The following is a 21451-nucleotide window of genomic DNA, read 5'->3' as shown; positions in this document are numbered from 1 at the left end:
TGACCATGGTGAGGTGAAGGCAGGGGAATGCATTAGAAGCAAGAGTTGAAGGAACAGAGTTTTTGAAGCGTTATAGGGCTAGAGGAGATTACTGGGATAGGGAGCGGGAAGATTAGCATTTTAAATTGGAAGTGTTAGCACACAGGGGGCCAATGTTGATCAGCAGAACATGGTGATGGGCGAGTGGAACTTGGGCAGGGTAGGAGATGGACAGCAGAGTTTTGGATGACCTGAAGCTCATGGAGGGTGGAAGATGGGAGGCTGGACAGGAGGGCATTGGAATAGTCGAGTCTGGAGGTGATAAAAAGTGTGGATGAGGGTTTCAGCAGCAGATGAACGGAGGCATAGACGAAGACCAACAATGTTGCAGAGTTGGAAGTAGGTAGTCTTTATAATAGAGAGCATATTGGGTTAGAGGTTCAGTTTGAGGTTAAATAGGATGCCAATATTGCAAACAGCCTGGCTTAACCTGATATAATGTGCAAGGAGCGGGATGAAATTGGTGGAGAGACTATGGAATTTCTGGCAGGGCTCAGGATGACAGTTTTGGTGTTTCTGTGGAGGAAATTGTGGCTTATCGAGGACTGGATGTTGATTAAGCAGTTTGACAACACAGAGGCGATGGAGGAATTGAGAGAGGAGGTGGACTTGTCGAGCTGTTTGTTGTCGATGTATATGTGGAATATGATCACATATCTTCTGATGATATTGCAAGAGGCAGTATGTAGATGAGGAAAAGGAGGGGGCCAAAGATAGAGCAGTGGAAAACTCCATAAATATGTGTGTGTGAGTGGCAAGAGAGTCCATTACTAGAAATACTGTGGCTATGATTGTCTAGGTAAGAGTGGAACCAAGGAAGGGCAGTCCTGAACTGGACAATGGAGGAGAGGCAGTGGAGGAGGAGGAGAAGATTATGTTTGACAGTGCCAAAGGTTGCAGGGATATCAAGAAGGATGAGAAGGAATACTACACCACAGTCACAGTTACATAGCATGGCATTTGTGACTTTGATTAACAGATTTATAAAGTGCATCCAAAAGGTGAAACATTTTGTTTTTGAAACAGTCTGTGACTGAGAATATTTCTTATTTTAAAAGCAAACATGAAGAATACAGTAGCCATATCATTGATTTCAGTATTAAACAGGCTTTCTCATTCTGAAACTAAATGTCCTCCATTTTTAAATTTCCTGCTGAATCAATTTACTCAAATTCTTTTGTTGCATTTTAAGAAGAAAAATCACAATAGGTTTGCTGAATGAATGCTAAACAAGTTGGCACTGCAAAAGATTAGAGGGGTAAGGTAAAAGGTTACAGGAGCAATTAAAGATTATGTGGCACCTATGGGAGAGGCAGATAGGGAATATGTCTTCTTACCTTTATTCATTGCTTAAAGTGAATTTGTTAACAGAGTGCTGAATTATATGGCCAAATCAACAGAGTACAGGTGGGAAACATGCTGTTAAAACTACAGAGTGTTCTGTCTACACCCTGGAATACCTCATTCAGCTGCTGTTCATCAAGATCTGATGACAGTACAGAGAAAGTCACTAGGTTGATTCCCTATTGTCAGAGAGCTGAGTTATGAGAACTGGCTAGTTGAAAGGAGGCCAATGAGACCTTATAGAGGTGCATAAGATACTAAGTAGAATAGAAAGATAATCAAGAGCTCTATTAAAATAAGGCCGAAAGAGTTGGCAACATCGAGGTGTTTTGGTGCGTTTGTCATTTGAGGTTGTAGCATTATTGCTCTGACCTGCTGTCTCTGAACACGGGGGCTATGAACACAGCTCCTGCACACTCAGTATAAGCTGTTTAAAAACAAGTTTAGGAATGATGTCTGGGAGCATTTCTTTACACAAAGGGCTGGATTTTATGCAGGAGGTAGGGCTCCTGGCACTGGGCCAAAAGGTCGGGTGGAACCCCGTCTCTGCATTTTTTCTGACCCACCCCCCACAAAGCGATCCTTGGTCTTTTGGGGTCAAAGTTTAAGGAGATGGGAACCCCGTCCCTTTAAACACAGGGAGTGGTGGCTACTGCCAGTACTGCAGAGGCCTCAGACCCAGGCCCAGCAGTGGAACCCCAGAGAAGAGGTAGGCGAGGTAGGGTTGCCGGGGCCAGTCGGTAAGGCACCGGAGAGGTAGGAGTGGGGGGGGTGGGCAAGTGGAGGGAGGTCCCGGGGGGTACAGTTGTTCCCGGTGGGTGTCCTCCGTGAGCCACAAATTGCCCATGAAGGAGGGACACCCCCCCCCCCCCCCAACAGGCCTGCAGGGATGGTGCCTCATTTTCTAAAGCATCCTCTCTGCCAGGCAGAGGCTTCCCCCCAACTGCTGGTAAGATCCCAGTGGCGGCAGGAAGAGGCCCTTTGTTGGCCTCTGGGCAGGAAGGCTGTCGTTGGCCTATTCTGCCTCCGGAAGAATTGCAACCAGGTTCCCGGTGTCAGGTTCCATGGCGGGTGATTCTGCCCCGATTCCCGATTCTCCGCCCCGCCCCCCGGGATGATGGGAGTAACATTTTTAGTTGGACGATGGGTCAAATGCTTTCTTTCACTTGTACTTTGTGATCTTTGTGCCAAATTCAGGTAATATTAGTCTGGTACTGGAGATTGGTGATGTTAGCCTGATTTCTCCATTCATTTCAATGGAGATCGTATAATCTAATAAGCAAGGCTTAAAGTGCATGGGAGGAATTAGCAAGCAGGGTATCTTGGTAAGATTGCGAATGCATACTTTTCTTTTGGTTTGTCAGTCCCCAGTGGCATGCAGGACACACTGCAGTAGAACCTCAATTAGGAATGCTGTCATGGTCTAATTTCTGAAGTATCCATAAAGATATTTGCAGATAACATGAAACTAGCTACCTCATACATCTGCCTACAACTCCAGCTGCTGGCCCTGCTGTAGTCCTAAGGGAGACAAAAAAAAACACTTTGCATCCACAATGGTTCCCAAACTGCTATAGGCACTGTGCTCGTCTCCAGCTATTCTTTCAGTAGTTCTACTGGGCTGAACAGAACTGCCAACTTTAAAATCAGTGCTAAGAGTCCCTGTTTAAATGCTGCCCTCAGGAAGTCTGTGGCACATAAGGTGACTGGGCTTGCGAGCGGATGAGTAAGGGAGCAACGAGAAGACAATTCAGCTGATCCAGCAGCTCTTCTAGTACCAACTTATCTTGCCACAGCAGTAATGGAGATGTGTGCTGTGAGCAACAACTGAGTTGGGTGGCTGGAGAGAAGCAGAGCAATTAACATTGTGAATAATTTGGGGATTCTTGATGAACTGACAATTTCCATTATCAAACAGCAGTCCTTTCCATGTGACAGAAAATTGAGATTATTGTATATATCTGGGAAGACTTCTCCAACTAGGAAAATCTATGACCTGGATTTTGTGATAGTAATGACAGTGAAACTTAGGGATCATAGTCATTATTCCTCTGAAACAGTAACTTATGAGTCCACATACGTGCAGTTAAACACGGAAATGCAGAAGTTGCTGTCAGTAATTCTCTGCTTCTCTATAGTGTACACTGTTGACGTGCCCGCAGACTACAATCAATTGGAAATCATTGAACTGACAAGAACATCCATTCTTGCGCTATTAGTCTCGCAGTAAAAAGCCTTGAAAAAGCAACAGTCTGTGGAATCAGGTGTAACTGGGTTTTTAATGACATGTTTGATGACATCACTGTAACTGGACGCCTGGCGATCCTTTAGACTTGACGCTAGATTCAAATTAACATCAGGAAAGGGGAAATCACACTGCAGAGATTGCTAGATCTTTGAGGACATCTTTTTTCAAGGTCACTGGTGAGCACTGTTGCTTCACCACTGACTATAAAATCCAAATCTATAGTCTTACTACAAGGACTTTTAATCCAGACTCCACTAATGGACGTTTTGTAATTTTCTCCATACAGCTCACTTTAGCCCTAGCTGCCCTAGTCCTCACTTTTCTCCTTGGTTACTCCCAGAGCACCTAATTTTGAGATATTTAATTTGGAGGATCCTATTTTCCCCTCCTCCCACCTTAATCCCTTGCATATTGCATGATTAATCAAGCAGTTTTATTTTCAGAAGTGTTCTGCAACAATATTGCATCATCGGTGAAGGATTAAATAACATGCCTTGCACGATGTTACCTGCTTTCCTCAAGAAATTGAAAATATGGAGTTATTACATGAAAAAGTGTTAATTTTAAGTTTTTTTTAAAAATAGGTCTTATATACTTTTTAAAAATAACCTTTTTTTTTTACTAGCGAACAATGATTGTTCTTCTGTAATATTGACTGTATTTTACAAGTGAATGGTTTCAGTCCAGATGTTCTGTAGATTGCGCTGTTTTGGAATTATTCATTCCAGTGATAATATGAAATAGATTACAATGGTAATGATCTGAATGCAATTGTGATTCAAACAGAAGCTTATTGAATGATTTCACCGTATGAAATAACTTTTGCAAGTATTTGTAACATAAGCAACCAAAACTAACTCAGTTAGTCTCCTATTTTACTTTGTGGTGTTCTGATGTTTGCCTTTTAGACAAGAAACATGACCACGGATGGTAATTTTGGATCCTGGTCACCATGGAAACCCTGCAGCCACACTGATGGTAACGCCATTGGTTTATGCAGCTGTAGAACCCGCCCGTGTGATAGTCCAGCTCCGCAATGTGGAGGTCAACAGTGTGCAGGTCCCAGCATGGAAGTCGCAAATTGTTCCAGGTGAGCAAAAACATTGCCATTAACACCAAGTATATATCATGAATCGTATATAATTTACCAATCTTTTTTTCCCTCATTCACCTCTCTTAAGTCTGCAATTAACTTGTATTGACATGTGACAGAAGAAATATTAGTAAAGTTGGCTATCTGTAAAAACTAAAAGATTTTCATTTTATGAATTACTATGCAGGATAGAAGACATAAGTGATACAAATCTTAATTCTTCAGCTTTCTGATTGTAATTGTTCAAACCAAAATGTTGAAATCTTATTGCACTCTTTAATAGGAATGGCGGTTGGACTCCTTGGACACTGTGGTCTCCCTGCAGTACAAGTTGTGGGATAGGATTTCAGGTCCGACAGCGGTCTTGTAGCAACCCAACTCCTAGGCATGGTGGGCGTGTCTGTGTGGGACAGAATCGTGAAGAGAGGTATGTACAAGTCTTCCTTCAGTAATAAACCTCAATATATGATTCTTTTCGAAGAAAAGAGTTAATTTATAGTTGCCATATTTGTGTTCTGGGTTGAGTTTCAGTGCATTTCAAGTCAGTGCTTTTTTGGTTAGAGCTCTGTGACAAAATGTGTTCACATTAGACTGGATCTGAAGGACTTTGTTTACAGCCCTGTATCAATAGCTGGAATTTGTGGTCAGTGACGAAGGAACGCCATTCGCCATTCTCTACCCTGATAGCTACCCACAGACTTTTCACAGGCTTTTGAGTGGTACCTTGCTGTCATTGGGCATCTGACCAACGAGGCACTCTCGACAAGGATTTGTGATATGTGTGAGCAAAGCAAATAACAGCATGGCTAGTCAACCAATCAGATTGAAGAATCCTCACTGAGTCATGCAAAGTCTAAACTGAAAGTATAAATTAGATTAAATCATGCACAGAAAATGAAATAGAGAGGGAAAGAAGGATGGGACTAAGAGAGATAAAAGAGACAGAAAAAAGAAAGCAAAAAAAAATTAAGTTTTTAAATCTGCAGCTTTGGTTAAATACTTAAGGAATGAGACTCCACATATGTAAAATTAAATTTTCAATGCCAAAGAGGTTGTTTAGCAGTAATTATAGCATACCACCCTGTTTAAAAATTCACTTACACATGAATGCACCATCCCGAACATTTTCTGCAGTGTTTAGTGGGTAACTTGTGTCTAACTACTCCAACTTCTCTCCCTTACATGGATTTCGATCGTAAGTCTATCTGCGAGGTACTGCCCAGGGAGGGACAGGGTAACTTAGACAGCAACTTCCACATCTAACTGTGCATGTGTGTACTTCAGAAGTTGCCATCTGATTTACTCCGCCATAACGGAGAGTGTTGTTAGCCTCACTGTTATTCTCAATATCATGACTATTATGTAGATCTCATTCTGTGGAGCAGCAGCATTGTAGCTGGAATTTTACTTGTCTTGTTCGGACTATTCCTATTAAGCAAAGTACCTCAGTGCTAACTGATTTTGGGACATTATGGCGGTGAAATGCAGACTTACCTCAATTCCCTGGGGCAGGCAGCGCCGCAGGCCACTGCCCATGTGGCATTCTTCAATGATATCAATGGCACTGCCGGTCCCCGAGGAATCAAGGTAAGTCTGTGTAGCATTGGTAGAACCTTTTTCGTTAAAAGCAGCAGTACACAGAAGATTGTTTTCCCCTTAAATCTCCAGGTGCCTGAGATTGTCCCTCCCCACAACTGAACAGGCACCAACTGTTTTCACTCTAACCTCACTGATTTTAGCCCCTCTGAAGGCTTGTACAAAATGTGAGAATCCAAAATAATGTGACAGGCAGACAAAATAAAAATGAATCTAGATTTTTGTTATAATTTTTAAAAAATCATTTTTTCTTATGGTTTCAAACAATTAAGGAGGCAGGAACAGGCTCCTCCACCAAGAATGTTCCATGATTCTGTTTCGTATTTTCATAGCAATGATATATTATGGGGAAAAAGGCAAAAAAGGCCTGTTAATCAGGGCTGAAGAATAGGGGACATCTGAGTGCAAAGGGGCTCGTCATCCACTATATCGAGCGCTGGTTTAGGACATTTGCATAATCACATGATTGTATTAAAACCTTCTTACTTTATTTACTTATTCTGTGCATAATAGTGAGCAAAAATACATGACAGATTAAACACAAAGAATTAGTACAACTATCAGTAAACTATGTAAAGCCCTACCTGTTTATGAAAGACAGAAATAGCAGCATTTGAATTTTCTGGATGTTTTAAAGCTTAACTATCAGTAAGACTGTGTTCACTGATATTTGATCCCCTAGTTACTCATGGATCTTAATCCTAGTCTTGATTAATGAAACTATAAACACTTCTCAAAGTTGACTGACCTCAGCCATTCACAAACTTGAACCGAAGTTTTATTTCTCCAAAAAAGCAAGTTTCTGCAAACACAGTAAACTGCATTTGGGTATATTTTTGTGCTTTATTCCCAGCAATTTTACGATTACTTTTTACTATGTACAATAGAATTCATAGAAAGTTCACTGCACAGAAAGAGGCCACTTGGTCCATTGTGTCTGCGCAGCTGAAAAACGAGCCACCCAGCCTAATCCCACCTTCCAGCATTTGGTCTGTAGCCCTGCAGGTTGTGGCACTAGAGGTGCATATCCAGATACTTTTTAAATGAGCTGAGTGTTTCTGCCTCTACTCTCCTTTCAGGCAGTGCGTTCCAGACCCCCACCACCCTCTGGGTGAAAACATTTTCCTCATCTCGCATCTGATCTTTCTACCAATCACTTTAAATCTATGCACCCTAGTCACTGACCTCTCTGCTAAAGTAAATAGGCCCTTCACATCCACTCTATCCAGGCCCCTCACAATTTTGTACATCTCAATCAAATCACCCCACAGCCTTCTCTGTTCCAAGGAGAACAACCCCAGCCTATCCAATCCTTCCTCAGAGCTATATTTTTCCAGTCCCAGCAGCATTCTCGTAAATCTCCTCTGTACCCTCTCAAGTGCAAATACATCCTTTCTCTAATGAGGTGACCAGAACTGCACACAGTACTCAAGTTGTGGTCTAACCAATGATTTATACAGTTCCAGCATAACTTCCCTGCTCTTTTACTGTATACCCCGGCTAATAAAGGAAAGGATTCCATATGCCATCTTAACCACCTTATGGACCTGTCCCGCTACCTTCAGGGATCAATGGACATTCACTCCAACATCCCTCACTTCCTCTCCACTTCTCAGTATTTTCCCATTACTCGTGTATTCCTTTGCCTTGTTTGATCTCCCCATATGCATCACCACACATTTCTCTGGGCTGAATTCCATTTGCCACTTTTCTGCCCACCTGACCAGTCCATCAATATCTTCCTGCAGTCTACAGCTCTCCTCCTCACAGACAGAGAGGAGCGGAGCCCCAGGAGCAGCAGGACCAGAGGTTTCAAAAAGCGCGGCAAAACCTGTGTGGGAGAGAGACAGAGAGGAGCGGAGCCTGAGGAGCAGCAGGACCAGAGGTTTCAAAAAGCGTGGCAAAACCTGTGTGGGAGAGAGACAGAGAGGAGCGGAGCCTGAGGAGCCAGGGAAAACTTGAAAAGTGACATCAGAGTGACGTCACATTGAACAGTGAGAGCAGGAAAACGGAGAGCAGCTGGGGTCAGTATTCAGGTAAGTTTTTAATTTAATTGAATCAACCTAGAGTAAGACTTAATTGATTTATAAGTATATAAACTAAAGACTAAAGCGGATTAAAAAAAACTAAAGACCAATCGGAAATTTAAATAACAAATTAAAATCTGATTATATAAAATAAAGATGCAGGGCCAGGTGATGTGTTGTACCTGCATGATGTGGGAACTGGTGGACCCCATTGTGGTTCCTGGTGAACACATCTGTAGCAAGTGTTGGCTGCTCGAGGAACTCCGGCTCAGAGTTGATGAGCTGGAGTCTGAGCTTCGGACACTGCAACACATCAGGAAGGGGAAAGTTACCTGGATGCTGTGTTTCAGGAGACAGTCACATCCCTTAGATTAACTACCTTGAATTCGGCCAGTGGTCAGGTACAGGAGGGTGTGACTATGAGTGAGACAGGTAGAGGGATCCAGGAGGTAGTGTTGCAGGAGCTTCAACCATTGTCCTTGTCCAACAGATTCGAGATTCTTGCTCCCTGTGTGGACGAGAGCAGGGACTGTAGGGAGGATGAGCAAACTGACCACAGCACCATGGTACAGGGAGCCATTCAAGTGGGGGGGAGAAAAGAAAAATGTAGTCGCAATTTGGGATAGTATAGTTCGGGGCATAGACACTGTTCTCTGTGGTTAGGATCGAGAGTCCCGAAAGCTCTGTTGCCTACCTGGTGCCAGGGTTCGGGATATCTCATCTGAGCTGCAGAGGAACTTGGAGTGGGAGGGGACAGATCCAATTGTCGTGGGTACCACATAGGTACCAAAGATAGAGGTAGAACGAGGTTAGAGGTCCTGCTGAGGAAATATGAGCAGCTAGGGGCTAAATTAAAAAGCAGAACCAAAAAGGTGGTAATCTAAGTACTTTGCATCGGTGTTCACCGAGGAGAGGGACATGACGGATGTTGAGGTTCGGGACAGATGTTTGATTGCTCTCGGTCAAGTCGGCATAAGGAGGGAGGAAGTGTTGGGTATTCTAAAAGGCATTAAGGTGGACAAGTCCCCAGGTCTGGATGGGATCTATCCCAGGTTACTGTGGGAAGCGAGAGAGGAAATAGCTGGGGCCTTAACAGATATCTTTGCAACATCCTTAAACATGGGTGAGGTCCCGGAGGACTGGAGAATTGCTAATGTTGTCTCCTTGTTTAAGAAGGGTAGCAGGGATAATCCAGGTAATTATAGACCGGTGAGCCTGACGTCAGTGGTAGGGAAGCTGCTGGAGAAGATACTGAGGGATAGGATCTATTCCCATTTGGAAGAAAATGGGCTTATCAGTGATAGGCAACATGGTTTTGTGCAGGAAAGGTCATGTCTTACCAACTTAATAGAATTCTTTGAGGAAGTGACAAAGTTGATTGATGAGGGAAGGACTGTAGATGTCATATACATGGACTTCAGTAAGGCGTTTGATAAGGTTCGCCATGGTAGGCTGATGGAGAAAGTGAAGGCGCATGGGGTCCAAGGTGTACTAGCTAGATGGATAAAGAACTGGCTGGCTGAGCAAGAGGAGACAGAGAGTATCAGTGGAAGGGAGTTTCTCAAAATGGAGACGTGTGACCAGTGGTGTTCCACAGGGATCTGTGCTGGGACCACTGTTGTTTGTGATATACATAAATGATTTGGAGGAAAGTATAGGTGGTCTGATTAGCAAGTTTGCAGACGACACTAAGATTGGTGGAGTAGCAGATAGTGAAGGGGACTGTCAGAGAATACAGCAGAATATAGATAGATTGGAGAGTTGGGCAGAGAAATGGCAGATGGAGTTCAATCAGGGCAAATGCGAGGTGATGCATTTTGGAAGATCCAATTCAAGAGTGAACTATACAGTAAATGGAAAAGTCCTGGGGAAAATTGATGTACAGAGAGATTTGGGTGTTCAGGTCCATTGTTCCCTGAAGGTGGCAACGCAGGTCAATAGAGTGGTCAAGAAGGCATACGGCATGCTTTCCTTCATCGGACGGGGTATTGAGTACAAGAGTTGGCAGGTCATGTTACAGTTGTATAAGACTTTGGTTCGGCCACATTTGGAATACTGCGTGCAGTTCTGGTCGCCACATTACCAAAAGGATGTGGAGAGGGTGCAGAGGAGGTTCACCAGGATGTTGCCTGGTATGGAGGGCGCTAGCTATGAAGAGAGGTTGAGTAGATTAGGATTATTTTCATTAGAAAGACGGAGGTTGAGGGGGGACCTGATTGAGGTGTACAAAATCATGAGAGGTATAGACAGGTTGAATAGCAAGAAGCTTTTTCCCAGAGTGGGGGATTCAATTACTAGGGGTCACGAGTTCAAAGTGAAAGGGGAAAAGTTTAGGGGGGATATGCGTGGAAAGTTCTTTACGCAGAGGGTGGTGGGTGCCTGGAACGCGATGCCAGCGGAGGTGGTAGACGCGGGCACGATAGCGTCTTTTAAGATGTATCTAGACAGATACATGAATGGGCAGGAAGTAAAGAGAAACAGACCCTTAGAAAATAGGCGACATGTTTAGATAGAGGATTTGGATCGGCGTAGGCTTGGAGGGCCGAAGTGCCTGTTCCTGTGCTGTAATTTTCTTTGTTCTTTGTTTATTACCTGATCCACGAGCAAATTGGCATAGGGTCAATAAGATTAAAGAGGTAAATGCATGGCTCAAAGATTAGTGTGGGAGAAATGGGTTCGAATTCATGGGACATTAGCACCAGTACTGGGGAAGGAGGGAGCTGTTCCGATGGGACGGGCTCCACTTGAATTATACTGGTACCAGAGTCCTGGCGAATCGCATAACTAGGGCTGTAGATAGGGCTTTAAACTAAATAGTGGGGGGGAGGGTTCAGTTGCATGGAAATATAGGAAGTTAAAGGAGAAGTTAGGAGTGTAGGTTAGTGGTGAGGCTGATCGTTACCAGAAAATAAACGGAAGGGACAGAATGTGTGAACATCATATTGCACCAAGGAATCATACAAGAGTAGGAAAATTTAAGAATAGAACATACTTAAAGGCTTTGTATCTGAATGCATGAAGCACTTGGAATAAAATAAGTGAGTTAACAGCGCAAATAGAGACGAATGGGTATGATTTAGTGGCAATTACTGAGACGTGGTTGCAGGGAAACCAGGTTTGGGAATTGAATATCCAAGGGTACTCAGTATTTCAGAAGGATAGACAGGAAGGAAAATGAGGTGGTGTAGCTTTGTTAGTAAAGGAAGAGATCAGTGCGGTAGTGAAAAACTATATAGGCACTGGAGATCAAGGCGTAGAATCATTCTGGGTAGAAATAAGAAATAGCAAGGGAAAGAAGCCACTAGTGGGAGTAATCTATAGGTCCCCAAACAATAGTTCCACAGTGGGGCACAGTATAAACCATAATACCAGGCAATAATCATGGGTGATTTTAATATGCATATAGACTGGATTAGTCAAATTGGCAAGGGTAACCTCGAGGGAGAGTTCATTGAATGTATTAGAGATTGTTTTTTGGAGCAATATGTTGTGGAACCAACCAGGGAGCAGGCTATTCTAGATTTGGTGTTGTGTAATGAGGTGGGATTAATAAATGATCTCATTGTTAAGGATCCTCTCGGGAAAAGTGATCATAGCATGCTAGAATTTCAAATTAGTTTGAGGGCGAGAAGCTGGAGTCCCACACGAGCGTTCTGTAGTTAAACACAGGTAATTATATAGGCATGAGGACAGATTTGGCCCTAGTGGACTGGGCAGGAAGACTACAAGGTAGGACAGTTGACGAGCAGTGGCAGATGTTTAAGGAGACATTCAGTTTATCCCAATTAAAATATATTCCAGAGAGGAAGAAAGATTGTAAGAGGGGGAGAAAACATCCATGGCTAAGCAAGGAAGTTAAGGATAATATAAAGACAAAAACTAAGGCAAACCATATTGCAAAGGCCAGTGGCAGGCTGGAAGATTGGAAAATGTTAAAGATCAACAAAGGGTTACTAAAAAAGTAATAAAAAGAACAAAGGTAAATTATGAAAGAAAACAAGCACAAAGTATAAAAACAGATAGTAAAAGCTTCTATAAGTATATAAAAGGGAAGAGAGTGGCTAAAGTGAATGTTGGTCCTTTGGAGGATGAGACTGGGGAGTTGATAGAAGGGAACACAGAAATGGCAGAGACACTAAATCAGTATTTTGCTTCAACTTTCACGGTGGAGGACACTAGTACCATCCCAATAGTATCAGGTAATGCAGAGGTTATAGAAAGGGAGAAACTTAGAACAATCATCATCAATAGGGAAAAAGTACTGAGCAAACTATTGGGGTTGAAGGCAGACAAGTCCCCAGGGCCTGATGGCCTACATCCTAGGGTCTTAAAGGAAGTGGCAGCGGAGATAGTGGATCCATTGGCTATAATATTCCAAAATTCTTTGGATACGGGAAAGGTTCCAGTGGATTGGAAAAAAACTCATGTAACACCCTTATTCAAAAAGGGAGGGAGGCAGAAAGTAGGAAACTATAGACCAGTTAGTTTAACATCTGTCGTTGGGAAATCGTTAGAATCCATTATTAAAGAAGTAATAACAGGACATTTAGAAAGTCAAAACGCAATCCATCAGAGTCAGCATGGTTTTATGAAGAGTAAATTGTGTTTGACTAATTTGCTAGAGTTCTTCGAAGATGTAACGAGCAAAGTGGATACTTTAAAAGTAGATGTAGTTTATCTGGACTTCCAGAAGGCATTTGATAAGGTGCCACACAAAAGGTTAATACACAAGGTAAATTCATTTGGGATTAGGGAGAATTTATTAGCTTGGATAGAGGATTGGCTAACCAACAGAAAACAGACAGTTGGGATAAATGGGTCTTTTTCTGGTTGGCAAGATGTAACTAGTGGGGTGCCACAGGGTTCAGTCCTCAGGCCCCAACTATTTACAATCTATATAAATGACTTGGATGCAGGGATAGAAAGTACTATAGCCAAATTTGCAAATGATACTAAAATAGGTGGGACAGTAAGTTGCAATAAAGAAATAAATCTACAAATGGATATGGATAGGTTAAATAAGTGGGCCAAAATTTGGCAGTTGGATTTTAACGTGGATAAGTGTGAGGTTATCCGTTTTGGTTGGAAGAATAGAAAGGCAAATTATTGCCTAAATGGAGAGAAACTTCAGAATGCTTCGGTGCAGAGGGATCTGGGTGTCCTCGTGCATGAACCGCAGAAAACTAGTTTGCAGGTACAGCAGGTCATAAGGAAGGCAAATGGAATTTTGGCATTTATTGCTAAAGGAATAGAGTATAAAAGTAGAGAAGTGTTGCTGCAACTGTACAAGGCATTAGTGAGACAGCACCTGGAGTATTGCGTGCAGTTTTGGTCCCTTACTTGAGAAAGGATGTAGTTGCATTGGAGGCAGTTCAGAGGAGGTTCACTAGATTGATTCCAGAGATGGGGGCTTGTCTTATGAAGAGAGATTGAGCAGTTTAAGTCTTTACTCTCTGGAGTTTAGAAGAATGAGAGGAGATCTAATTGAGGTATATAAAATGATTAAGTGGATTGACAAAGTAGACATAGAGAGGATGTTTCCTCTTGTGGGGCAATCTAGAACGAGAGGTCATAGTTTTAGGGTAAGAGGTAGCAGATTTAAAACAGAGATGAGGAGAAATTACTTCTCTCAAAGGGTCATGAATCTGTGGAATTCACTATCCCAGAGTGCGGTGGATGCCGGGACATTGGGTAAATTTAAGGAGGAGATAGACAGATTTTTAATTAGAAATGGGTTGAAGGGTTATGGAGAATGGGTAGGAAAGTGGAGTTGAGGCCGAGATGAGATCAGCCATGATCGTATTGAACAGCGGAGCAGGCTCAAGGGGCTGAATTGCCTACTCCTGCTCCTAGTTCTTATGTTCTATCAACCATACGGCCAATTTTTGTGTCGTCTGCAAACTTCTTGATCATGCCCCCTACATTTACATCTAAATCATTAATATATACCACAAAAAGCAGGGGACCTAGTGCTGAGCCCTGCGGAATGCCACTGGAAGCAGTCTTCCAGTTGCAAAAACACCCATCAACAATTACCCTTTGTTTCCTGCCACTGAGCCAATTTTGTATCCACCTTGCTACATTTCCCTGGATCCCATGATCTTTTTTCTTTAACCAGTCTGCCATGTGGCACCTTGTCAAAAGCTTTGCTAAAATCCATGTAGACCACTACAACTGCGTTAACCTCCTCAATCTTCCTTGTTACTTCTTCAAAAAATTCAATCAAGTCAGACAAGATCGTCCTTTAACAAATCCATGCTGACTATCCTTGATTAATCTGTGCCCTTCTAAGTGACAGTTTATCCTATCTCTCAGAATTGATTCCAATAATTTGCCCACTACTGAGGTTAGACTGACTGGCCTGTAATTATTCGGACTATCCCTCTCTCTCTTTTTAAACAAAGGTACAAGGCTAGCAGTCCTCCAATCCTCTGGCACAACACCTGTATCTAGTGAAGATTGGAAAATGAACAGACACTCTGCTGTTTCCTCCCTGGCTTCTTTTAACAGCCTGGGGTACATTTCATCCGACCCTGGTGATTTATCCACTTTCAAGGTTGCTAATTCCATTAATACCTCCTCTCTCCCTATGTTTATCACATCGAATACTTCACAACCCTCTTCCTTAACTACAATATCTGCATCGTCCCCTCTTTTGTGAAGTCAGATACAAAGTATTCATTAAGAACCATACCAACATCTTTCACCCCTACACAGGTTACCTTTTTAGTCTTTTATGGGCCCTACTCTTTTCTTAATTGTCCTCTTACTCTTAATGTATGGATAAAACATCTTTGGGTTCACCATGATTTTGATTGCCAATATTCTTTCATGCCCTCTCTTCGCTTTCCTCATTCCCTTTTTGATTTCTCCTCCACTTTCTACATTCCTCTCGGCTTTCTGTTTTATTGAGGTCTTGGTGTCGGACATAAGCTTTTCTTTTCCGTCTTTATCTTACCCTGTAAGCTCCTTGCCATCCAGAGACTCTAGATTTGGCCATACTACACTTTTTCTTTGTGGGAAACATGATTACTCTGAACCCCTTGAATCCCCCTTTGAATGCCTCCCACTGGTCTGACACCTTCAAGTAGCTGTTTCCAGTGCACATTCGCTGAATCACTCCTCAGCTTAGTAAAGTTAAATCTGACTCCTGTTCTATCCTTGTCGTTTTCCATAATTAAGTTAAAACTGACTGAATTATGATCACTACCACCAAAATGCTCTCCTACTGTTACTCCTTCCACCTGCCCATCTTCATTTCCTAAAACTCATAGAATATAACTACTGCAAATCTGAAGGGCTTTTAAGGCACATTTTCTTAAATTGCCATTATTGCTGCAGAACATTAAACTTTAATTTTAACTCAGCAGGTGAAGGCAAGGGGGTGGGGGAAGGGTCAAATGATGGCCAGGTGGGAGACTGGGGTAAATCTTCCTCTTCAGCAATGAGACGGCCGGCAGCTCAGCAGCCTTAGCAGCACGACTGCTCGTGGTGGCCATTGCTGGGGCTGCATCCGCAGGATGAGGGCGCATCAATTGCCAGGCACCCTCGAAAACAGGTAAGTGGGGTCTGGGGCACTGGGACCAGACAGACAAGCCCCTGTGATTGGGGTGTGGCGGGAGTGTTGCTGAGGGCAGGCGACGCTGATGCTGCGAGGGCTGCCATTGCTGCCGGGTGTGGGGAGGGGTGGGTCTCACCTTGGGCCATGGAGTGCCCAGGATGGAGGGCCCACTCCACACAAAGCTAACTGGGTGGCCGCTAGGTTTCACTAGACGGTCTATCCATGTGGCAGTAGGTCCCCCCACCGCTAGCAAAATGCCTATGGATTCGGGAAGAGGCCCTTAATTGGTGACTTAAGTGGCGCAATTGGGCTTGTGGCAGGCAGCACGTCTGCCAGCTTTCCCGACACTGGCAAAATAGCATGGCGGCGGAAGACTTCGGGCACGCACCTACACCTCCTGCCCCTGCCCCCCGATGCCTTCCCGCAGCATTTTGCCAGCTTTCTTACCTCCCAGCCCATCGCCAAGGTACTGGTAAAATTCCAGCCAACATTGCAGCTATGGAAAAGGTACAAAACAGATTCACTAGGGTGATGCAACGGATGAGTGATTCTGCGATCCTGCCCTCCTGCAGATGCCACTTTCACAGCAAGGATAAGCTAGAGATAGGTCTACAACACTGATTCTCCAAACTGTGCTCCCTGTGAGAGCAGGTCCCCGCTGCGAGCTCAGAATCACCCATAGAGTTATGATGGAAGACCTAGGGCAGGATTTTGCCCCCCACCCCGATGAGGGCGAACATAGGATGGGGGCGGGGGGTGGCAGGGCTACCTGCTCACAAGTGACGGGTGGCCAATTAAGGGGGTTAAATGACCACTTAAGACCTATTGTCAGAGACCGACTGGAATTTTCCATTGGCTTCTGAGCCCTCCAAGGCATCAGAGACTAGGTCAGCTGCCTGGAGCTGGCTTCCCAGTGGCAGACAAGAATCACAGAATCGTTACAGTGCAGAAGGAGGCCATTCAGCCCATCGTGTCTGCTCTAGCTCTCTGAAAGAGCAATTCCCTCAGTTCCATTCCCCTGCCTTCTCCCCATAACCCTGCACATTCTTCCTTTTCATATAACTGTCTAATTCCCTTTTGAATGCTTCAATTGAACCTGCCTCCACCACGTCCATATGTGGTCGGGTCCCGTTGGGTTCGGGTTGGGTTGCAGGCCTTTACCAGTGCGGATTCAGGACTTGCTTTCGGTCCCAGTGGCGGGACTTCCTTGCCTGACGTAAAATTCAGCTTTCGAAGTCTGGCAGCTATTTTGGCACCATACATGGACTTCTTATGAAACTCATTGCTTCTTCCTGTATGCATTACATCTGTTCATATCAAATTTCTCGTGGCAGTGTTTCATCCACTTATATATTTTATCTGACTCACTCTGTAGGGCCCCAGCTGGCTTCATTAAATTCCACTACCCTGCTTGTTCTTGATACTGTCTGCCTATTTGACCAGTTTGTATCGGACTTCAGATGAGTTCTTAATATAAATTCAGATCCTTTATAGTGTTATTTTTATCCCAAATTCACATCACTGTAAGATCACTTTGGCACAAATTCTAGTACAGTTATAGTATTGGTGGTTAAAATCCTAGTTTCGTGCTATTTTGAAGCAATAGAACCATAGAAAAAGTACAGTACAGAAGGAGGCCTTTCAGCCCATCGTGTCTGCGCCAGTTGAATAAACTATCTGCCCAAACTAATCCCACCTTCCAGAACCTGGTCCGTAGCCCTGCAGGTTACAACAAATAGGACTTCCGAAATAACTTGCCCTCTCCTGCTGTAAGTAATATAAAGGTCACATGTGACTGATTCATGAGTGTCTGTTGGTTGGAGCTGAGTGACAGTGCTCTGATAAGACTCTTTTTATATTTTAGTGGAAACTTTAGACTCAAAGCAAGCAATAACAAAGGAAAGCATTTAGCTAATTTAATAATTTAACTTATTCATCTCAGTGGCATTTGAGTTTTGTCTTCTTCATATCTTTGTATCAGTGCAGCTATTTCAAGCTGCATTTACACACAAAATTGTTTTTTTTCAAAATAACAAGTTTTTGAAAAGTCATGCAAGAAAAACTAGGAAAAAATTACTGCTTTGAAAATATGTGGCCCTGATTTTCCTCTCATTTACGAGCTAATGGCTGAGGATTTACTGAAAAATATAATGGCATGGAACGATGCACACTGTTATTAATGTGCAAATTGGCCTGCAACTGATGGCGAGGAAGAAATACACTGTGAATTGCGAATCGCTACAAGGTACTGGCCGATTTGTACCACTCCACCGTTAGCTTTGCGCGAATTTCATTTGCCCTAAACCATCCCGTGATTTTCATGAAGTTGCTGTATTTGTAAATATTAATTGTCCATTAAACTTTCCAGAGAAAGTTAAGCCCAATAATTAACAGTGTAAGTACACTTTTAACAATGTGATTGTTAATGACTGCCAGCCAACCTCTCTTGCTGGAAAAAGAACAATTAAAAGTGTAGTCTCATTCATTCAGGTTATGAATTGTTGTTGGAGATTTTAAAAAGGTCAAATTTTAATTTTTTTGATTTTCTTTCTTTTCCTTTGTCTATTTTTTCTCCATTGCCTAATCTAATCTTTCTTTCTTTCTCTCATTATTTTCCTTTCTGTACCTCATTTGACATTGAATTCCTACATTTTAATTCACCCTCCTTCCTCAGTACTTCTGTTCATTTCTGAATTCTTTAATCTCATTGGTGAAGGGGATAGACTATTGATCTCATTGTTCATCAAGGTCCTAGTTGCTCTGCTGCCCTTGCCTTGCCATTATCAGTTCACACTTCCAAAACATTTGTGGGTAAATATTTATTAAATCTAAATGTGCATGAACAAATCTCACGAACAGGGCATGCTGCAAAATGCCACACTCCAGCAAAATCTGTGCCATTGTTATCTTACCACATATTAGCCCAGGTGCCTGATTTTAAGGGAAGTTCAGGTGTTGGACAATGGGCACAATGTATAGATAATATTTTTAAAGTAGCAGACAATATGTCAAGTCAACATCGTTCATTTAATTTATTTTAAAGTTAATATCACTGAGAAGAAGGATTTACAGGGTGATGGGTAGCTATAACTATTGCTGATTATTGCACAGAGTCTAGTTCACAGACCCTTTAAGTTTACTTTTAAATAGGTCTTGTCCAGTTCGTGTGTTCTGTAGAATATAGGATAAAGTGTTAAGATCGGTCACCAAGTCCCCGATAACTTAAAAACTCTACTGTCAAATAGCTTGCTGAATCTCACTGCCTAGACTCACACTTGAAGAATGGCCACTTGATGAAGCATCAGAGGCCTGCCAGAATCTGTGGAATAATTTCAACAGGATTCATTGACTTTAAGAGAGAAAGTCAGAAGACAATTGGCAAAATAAAATTGATAAGAATGATAAACATATTGAGGGAGGTTTGTTAGAATTGTACACTAATATACTGTATGTCTTTCTTTTGGGCCTCCTTATCTCGAGAGACAATGGATACGCGCCTGGAGGTGGTCAGTGGTTTGTGAAGCAGCGCCTGGAGTGGCTATAAAGGCCAATTCTAGAGTGACAGGCTCTTCCACAGGTGCTGCAGAGAAATTTGTTTGTCGGGGCTGTTGCACAGTTGGCCCTCCCCTTGCGCCTCTGTCTTTTTTCCTGCCAACTACTAAGTCTCTTCGACTCGCCACATTTTAGCCCTGTCTTTATGGCTGCCCGCCAGCTCTGGCGAACGCTGGCAACTGACTCCCACGACTTGTGATCAATGTCACAGGATTTCATGTCGCGTTTGCAGACGTCTTTAAAGCGGAGACATGGACGGCCGGTGGGTCTGATACCAGTGGCGAGCTCGCTGTACAATGTGTCTTTGGGGATCCTGCCATCTTCCATGCGGCTCACATGGCCAAGCCATCTCAAGCGCCGCTGACTCAGTAGTGTGTACAAGCTGGGGATGTTGGCCGCTTCGAGGACTTCTGTGTTGGAGATACGGTCCTGCCACCTGATGCCAAGTATTCTCCGGAGGCAGCGAAGATGGAATGAATTGAGACGTCGCTCTTGGCTGGCATACGTTGTCCAGGCCTCACTGCCATAGAACAAGGTACTGAGGACACAGGCCTGATACACTCGGACTTTTGTGTTCCGTGTCAGTGCACCATTTTCCCACACTCTGTTGGCCAGTCTGGACATAGCAATGGAAGCCTTACCCATGCGCTTGTTGATTTCTGCATCTAGAGACAGGTTACTGGTGATAGTTGAGCCTAGGTAGGTGAACTCTTGAACCACTTCCAGAGCGTGGTCGCCAATATTGATGGATGGAGCATTTCTGACGTCCTGCCCCATGATGTTCGTTTTCTTGAGGCTGATGGTTAGGCCAAATTCATTGCAGGCAGCTGCAAACCTGTCGATGAGACTCTGCAGGCACTCTTCAGTGTGAGATGTTAAAGCAGCATAGTCAGCAAAGAGGAGTTTCCTGATGAGGACTTTCCGTACTTTGGACTTCGCTGTTAGACGGGCAAGGTTGAACAACCTGCCCCCTGATCTTGTGTGGAGGAAAATTCCTTCTTCAGAGGACTTGAACGCATGTGAAAGCAGCAGGGAGAAGAAAATCCCAAAAAGTGTGGGTGCGAGAACACAGCCCTGTTTCACGCCACTCAGGATAGGAAAGGGCTCTGATGAGGAGCCACCATGTTGAATTGTGCCTTTCATATTGTCATGGAATGAGGTGATGATACTTAGTAGCTTTGGTGGGCATCTGATCTTTTCGAGTAGTCTGAAGAGACCACGTCTGCTGACGAGGTCAAAGGCTTTGTACACTAATATACTGTATGTACTGTATATTAATTATGACCACCAAATCAGTAAATCTTTTTTTAATGCCAGGGTTGAGTATTTGCTGATTAGGGCATACCCACTTCTGTATATGCTTAATTGGAGACAGATTGACAATTAAAAATAGACCCAGGTGGGAGACATTATTCGAACTATTTGACTCCAGGACATTGAATATTTCCAACCTGGAGATTTTTTTTACAGGGAAAATTGCCAATAATGATGACAGCAGCCAAGGGAAAAAAAAACACAAAATAGATGGTGAGGAATGGTAGTCCAAGTGGTTTACTTCATATCACAGCTGTGTGCCAACAGAGCATTCGACTTAAAGGTCCAGCTTGATAATGGACTTTTGAGACTTACCACTGATTATTTTTGTTTTTAAAAGATTGAATTCCCTTTTAATAAAAAAGAGTACAGTAGCATGGGGAGAATTCCTCAGTAAAGCTTGTATTGTGTATGGTCTATTTTGCTTGAGAGTGTTTCCCAGTGAAGTGAAAGAAAGCAGTCACTTTTTTATACCCCAAATCAATTACCTGATTCCCATGCTTGAATTTCATTAATTTAACAGACTTTAATACACAAGTTTAGTTCAGTGGGGCAAAAGTGGACATAGAGGCTAGGGCCTGAGAAAAGAGCAGCACACAAAGTCTAGCTTGAAGTATTGCCAGTAGAACCAGGAAACTTGGCTCTAACTCATTAGTTTGGAACACAGCTTTTAGATT

The 21451-nt window shown here is 43.2% G+C and overlaps 1 protein-coding gene across 2 annotated transcripts in view; it reads left to right on the top strand.

The window, feature by feature from the left end:
- sema5a (sema domain, seven thrombospondin repeats (type 1 and type 1-like), transmembrane domain (TM) and short cytoplasmic domain, (semaphorin) 5A) overlaps positions 1–21451 on the top strand; it is a 333948-nt gene that overhangs the window by 253484 nt on the left and 59013 nt on the right. For both annotated transcript variants that reach the window (XM_068010212.1, XM_068010220.1), the window contains 2 exons: positions 4540–4721; positions 5008–5151. In XM_068010212.1, the coding sequence (XP_067866313.1) occupies positions 4540–4721; positions 5008–5151 (326 nt within the window). The remainder of the gene's footprint in view (positions 1–4539; positions 4722–5007; positions 5152–21451) is intronic.

Source organism: Heterodontus francisci, chromosome 2, assembly GCF_036365525.1.
Source record: "Heterodontus francisci isolate sHetFra1 chromosome 2, sHetFra1.hap1, whole genome shotgun sequence".
NCBI classification, from domain to species: Eukaryota; Metazoa; Chordata; class Chondrichthyes; order Heterodontiformes; family Heterodontidae; genus Heterodontus; species Heterodontus francisci.
This window is presented reverse-complemented; position numbering and strand designations above follow the sequence as displayed.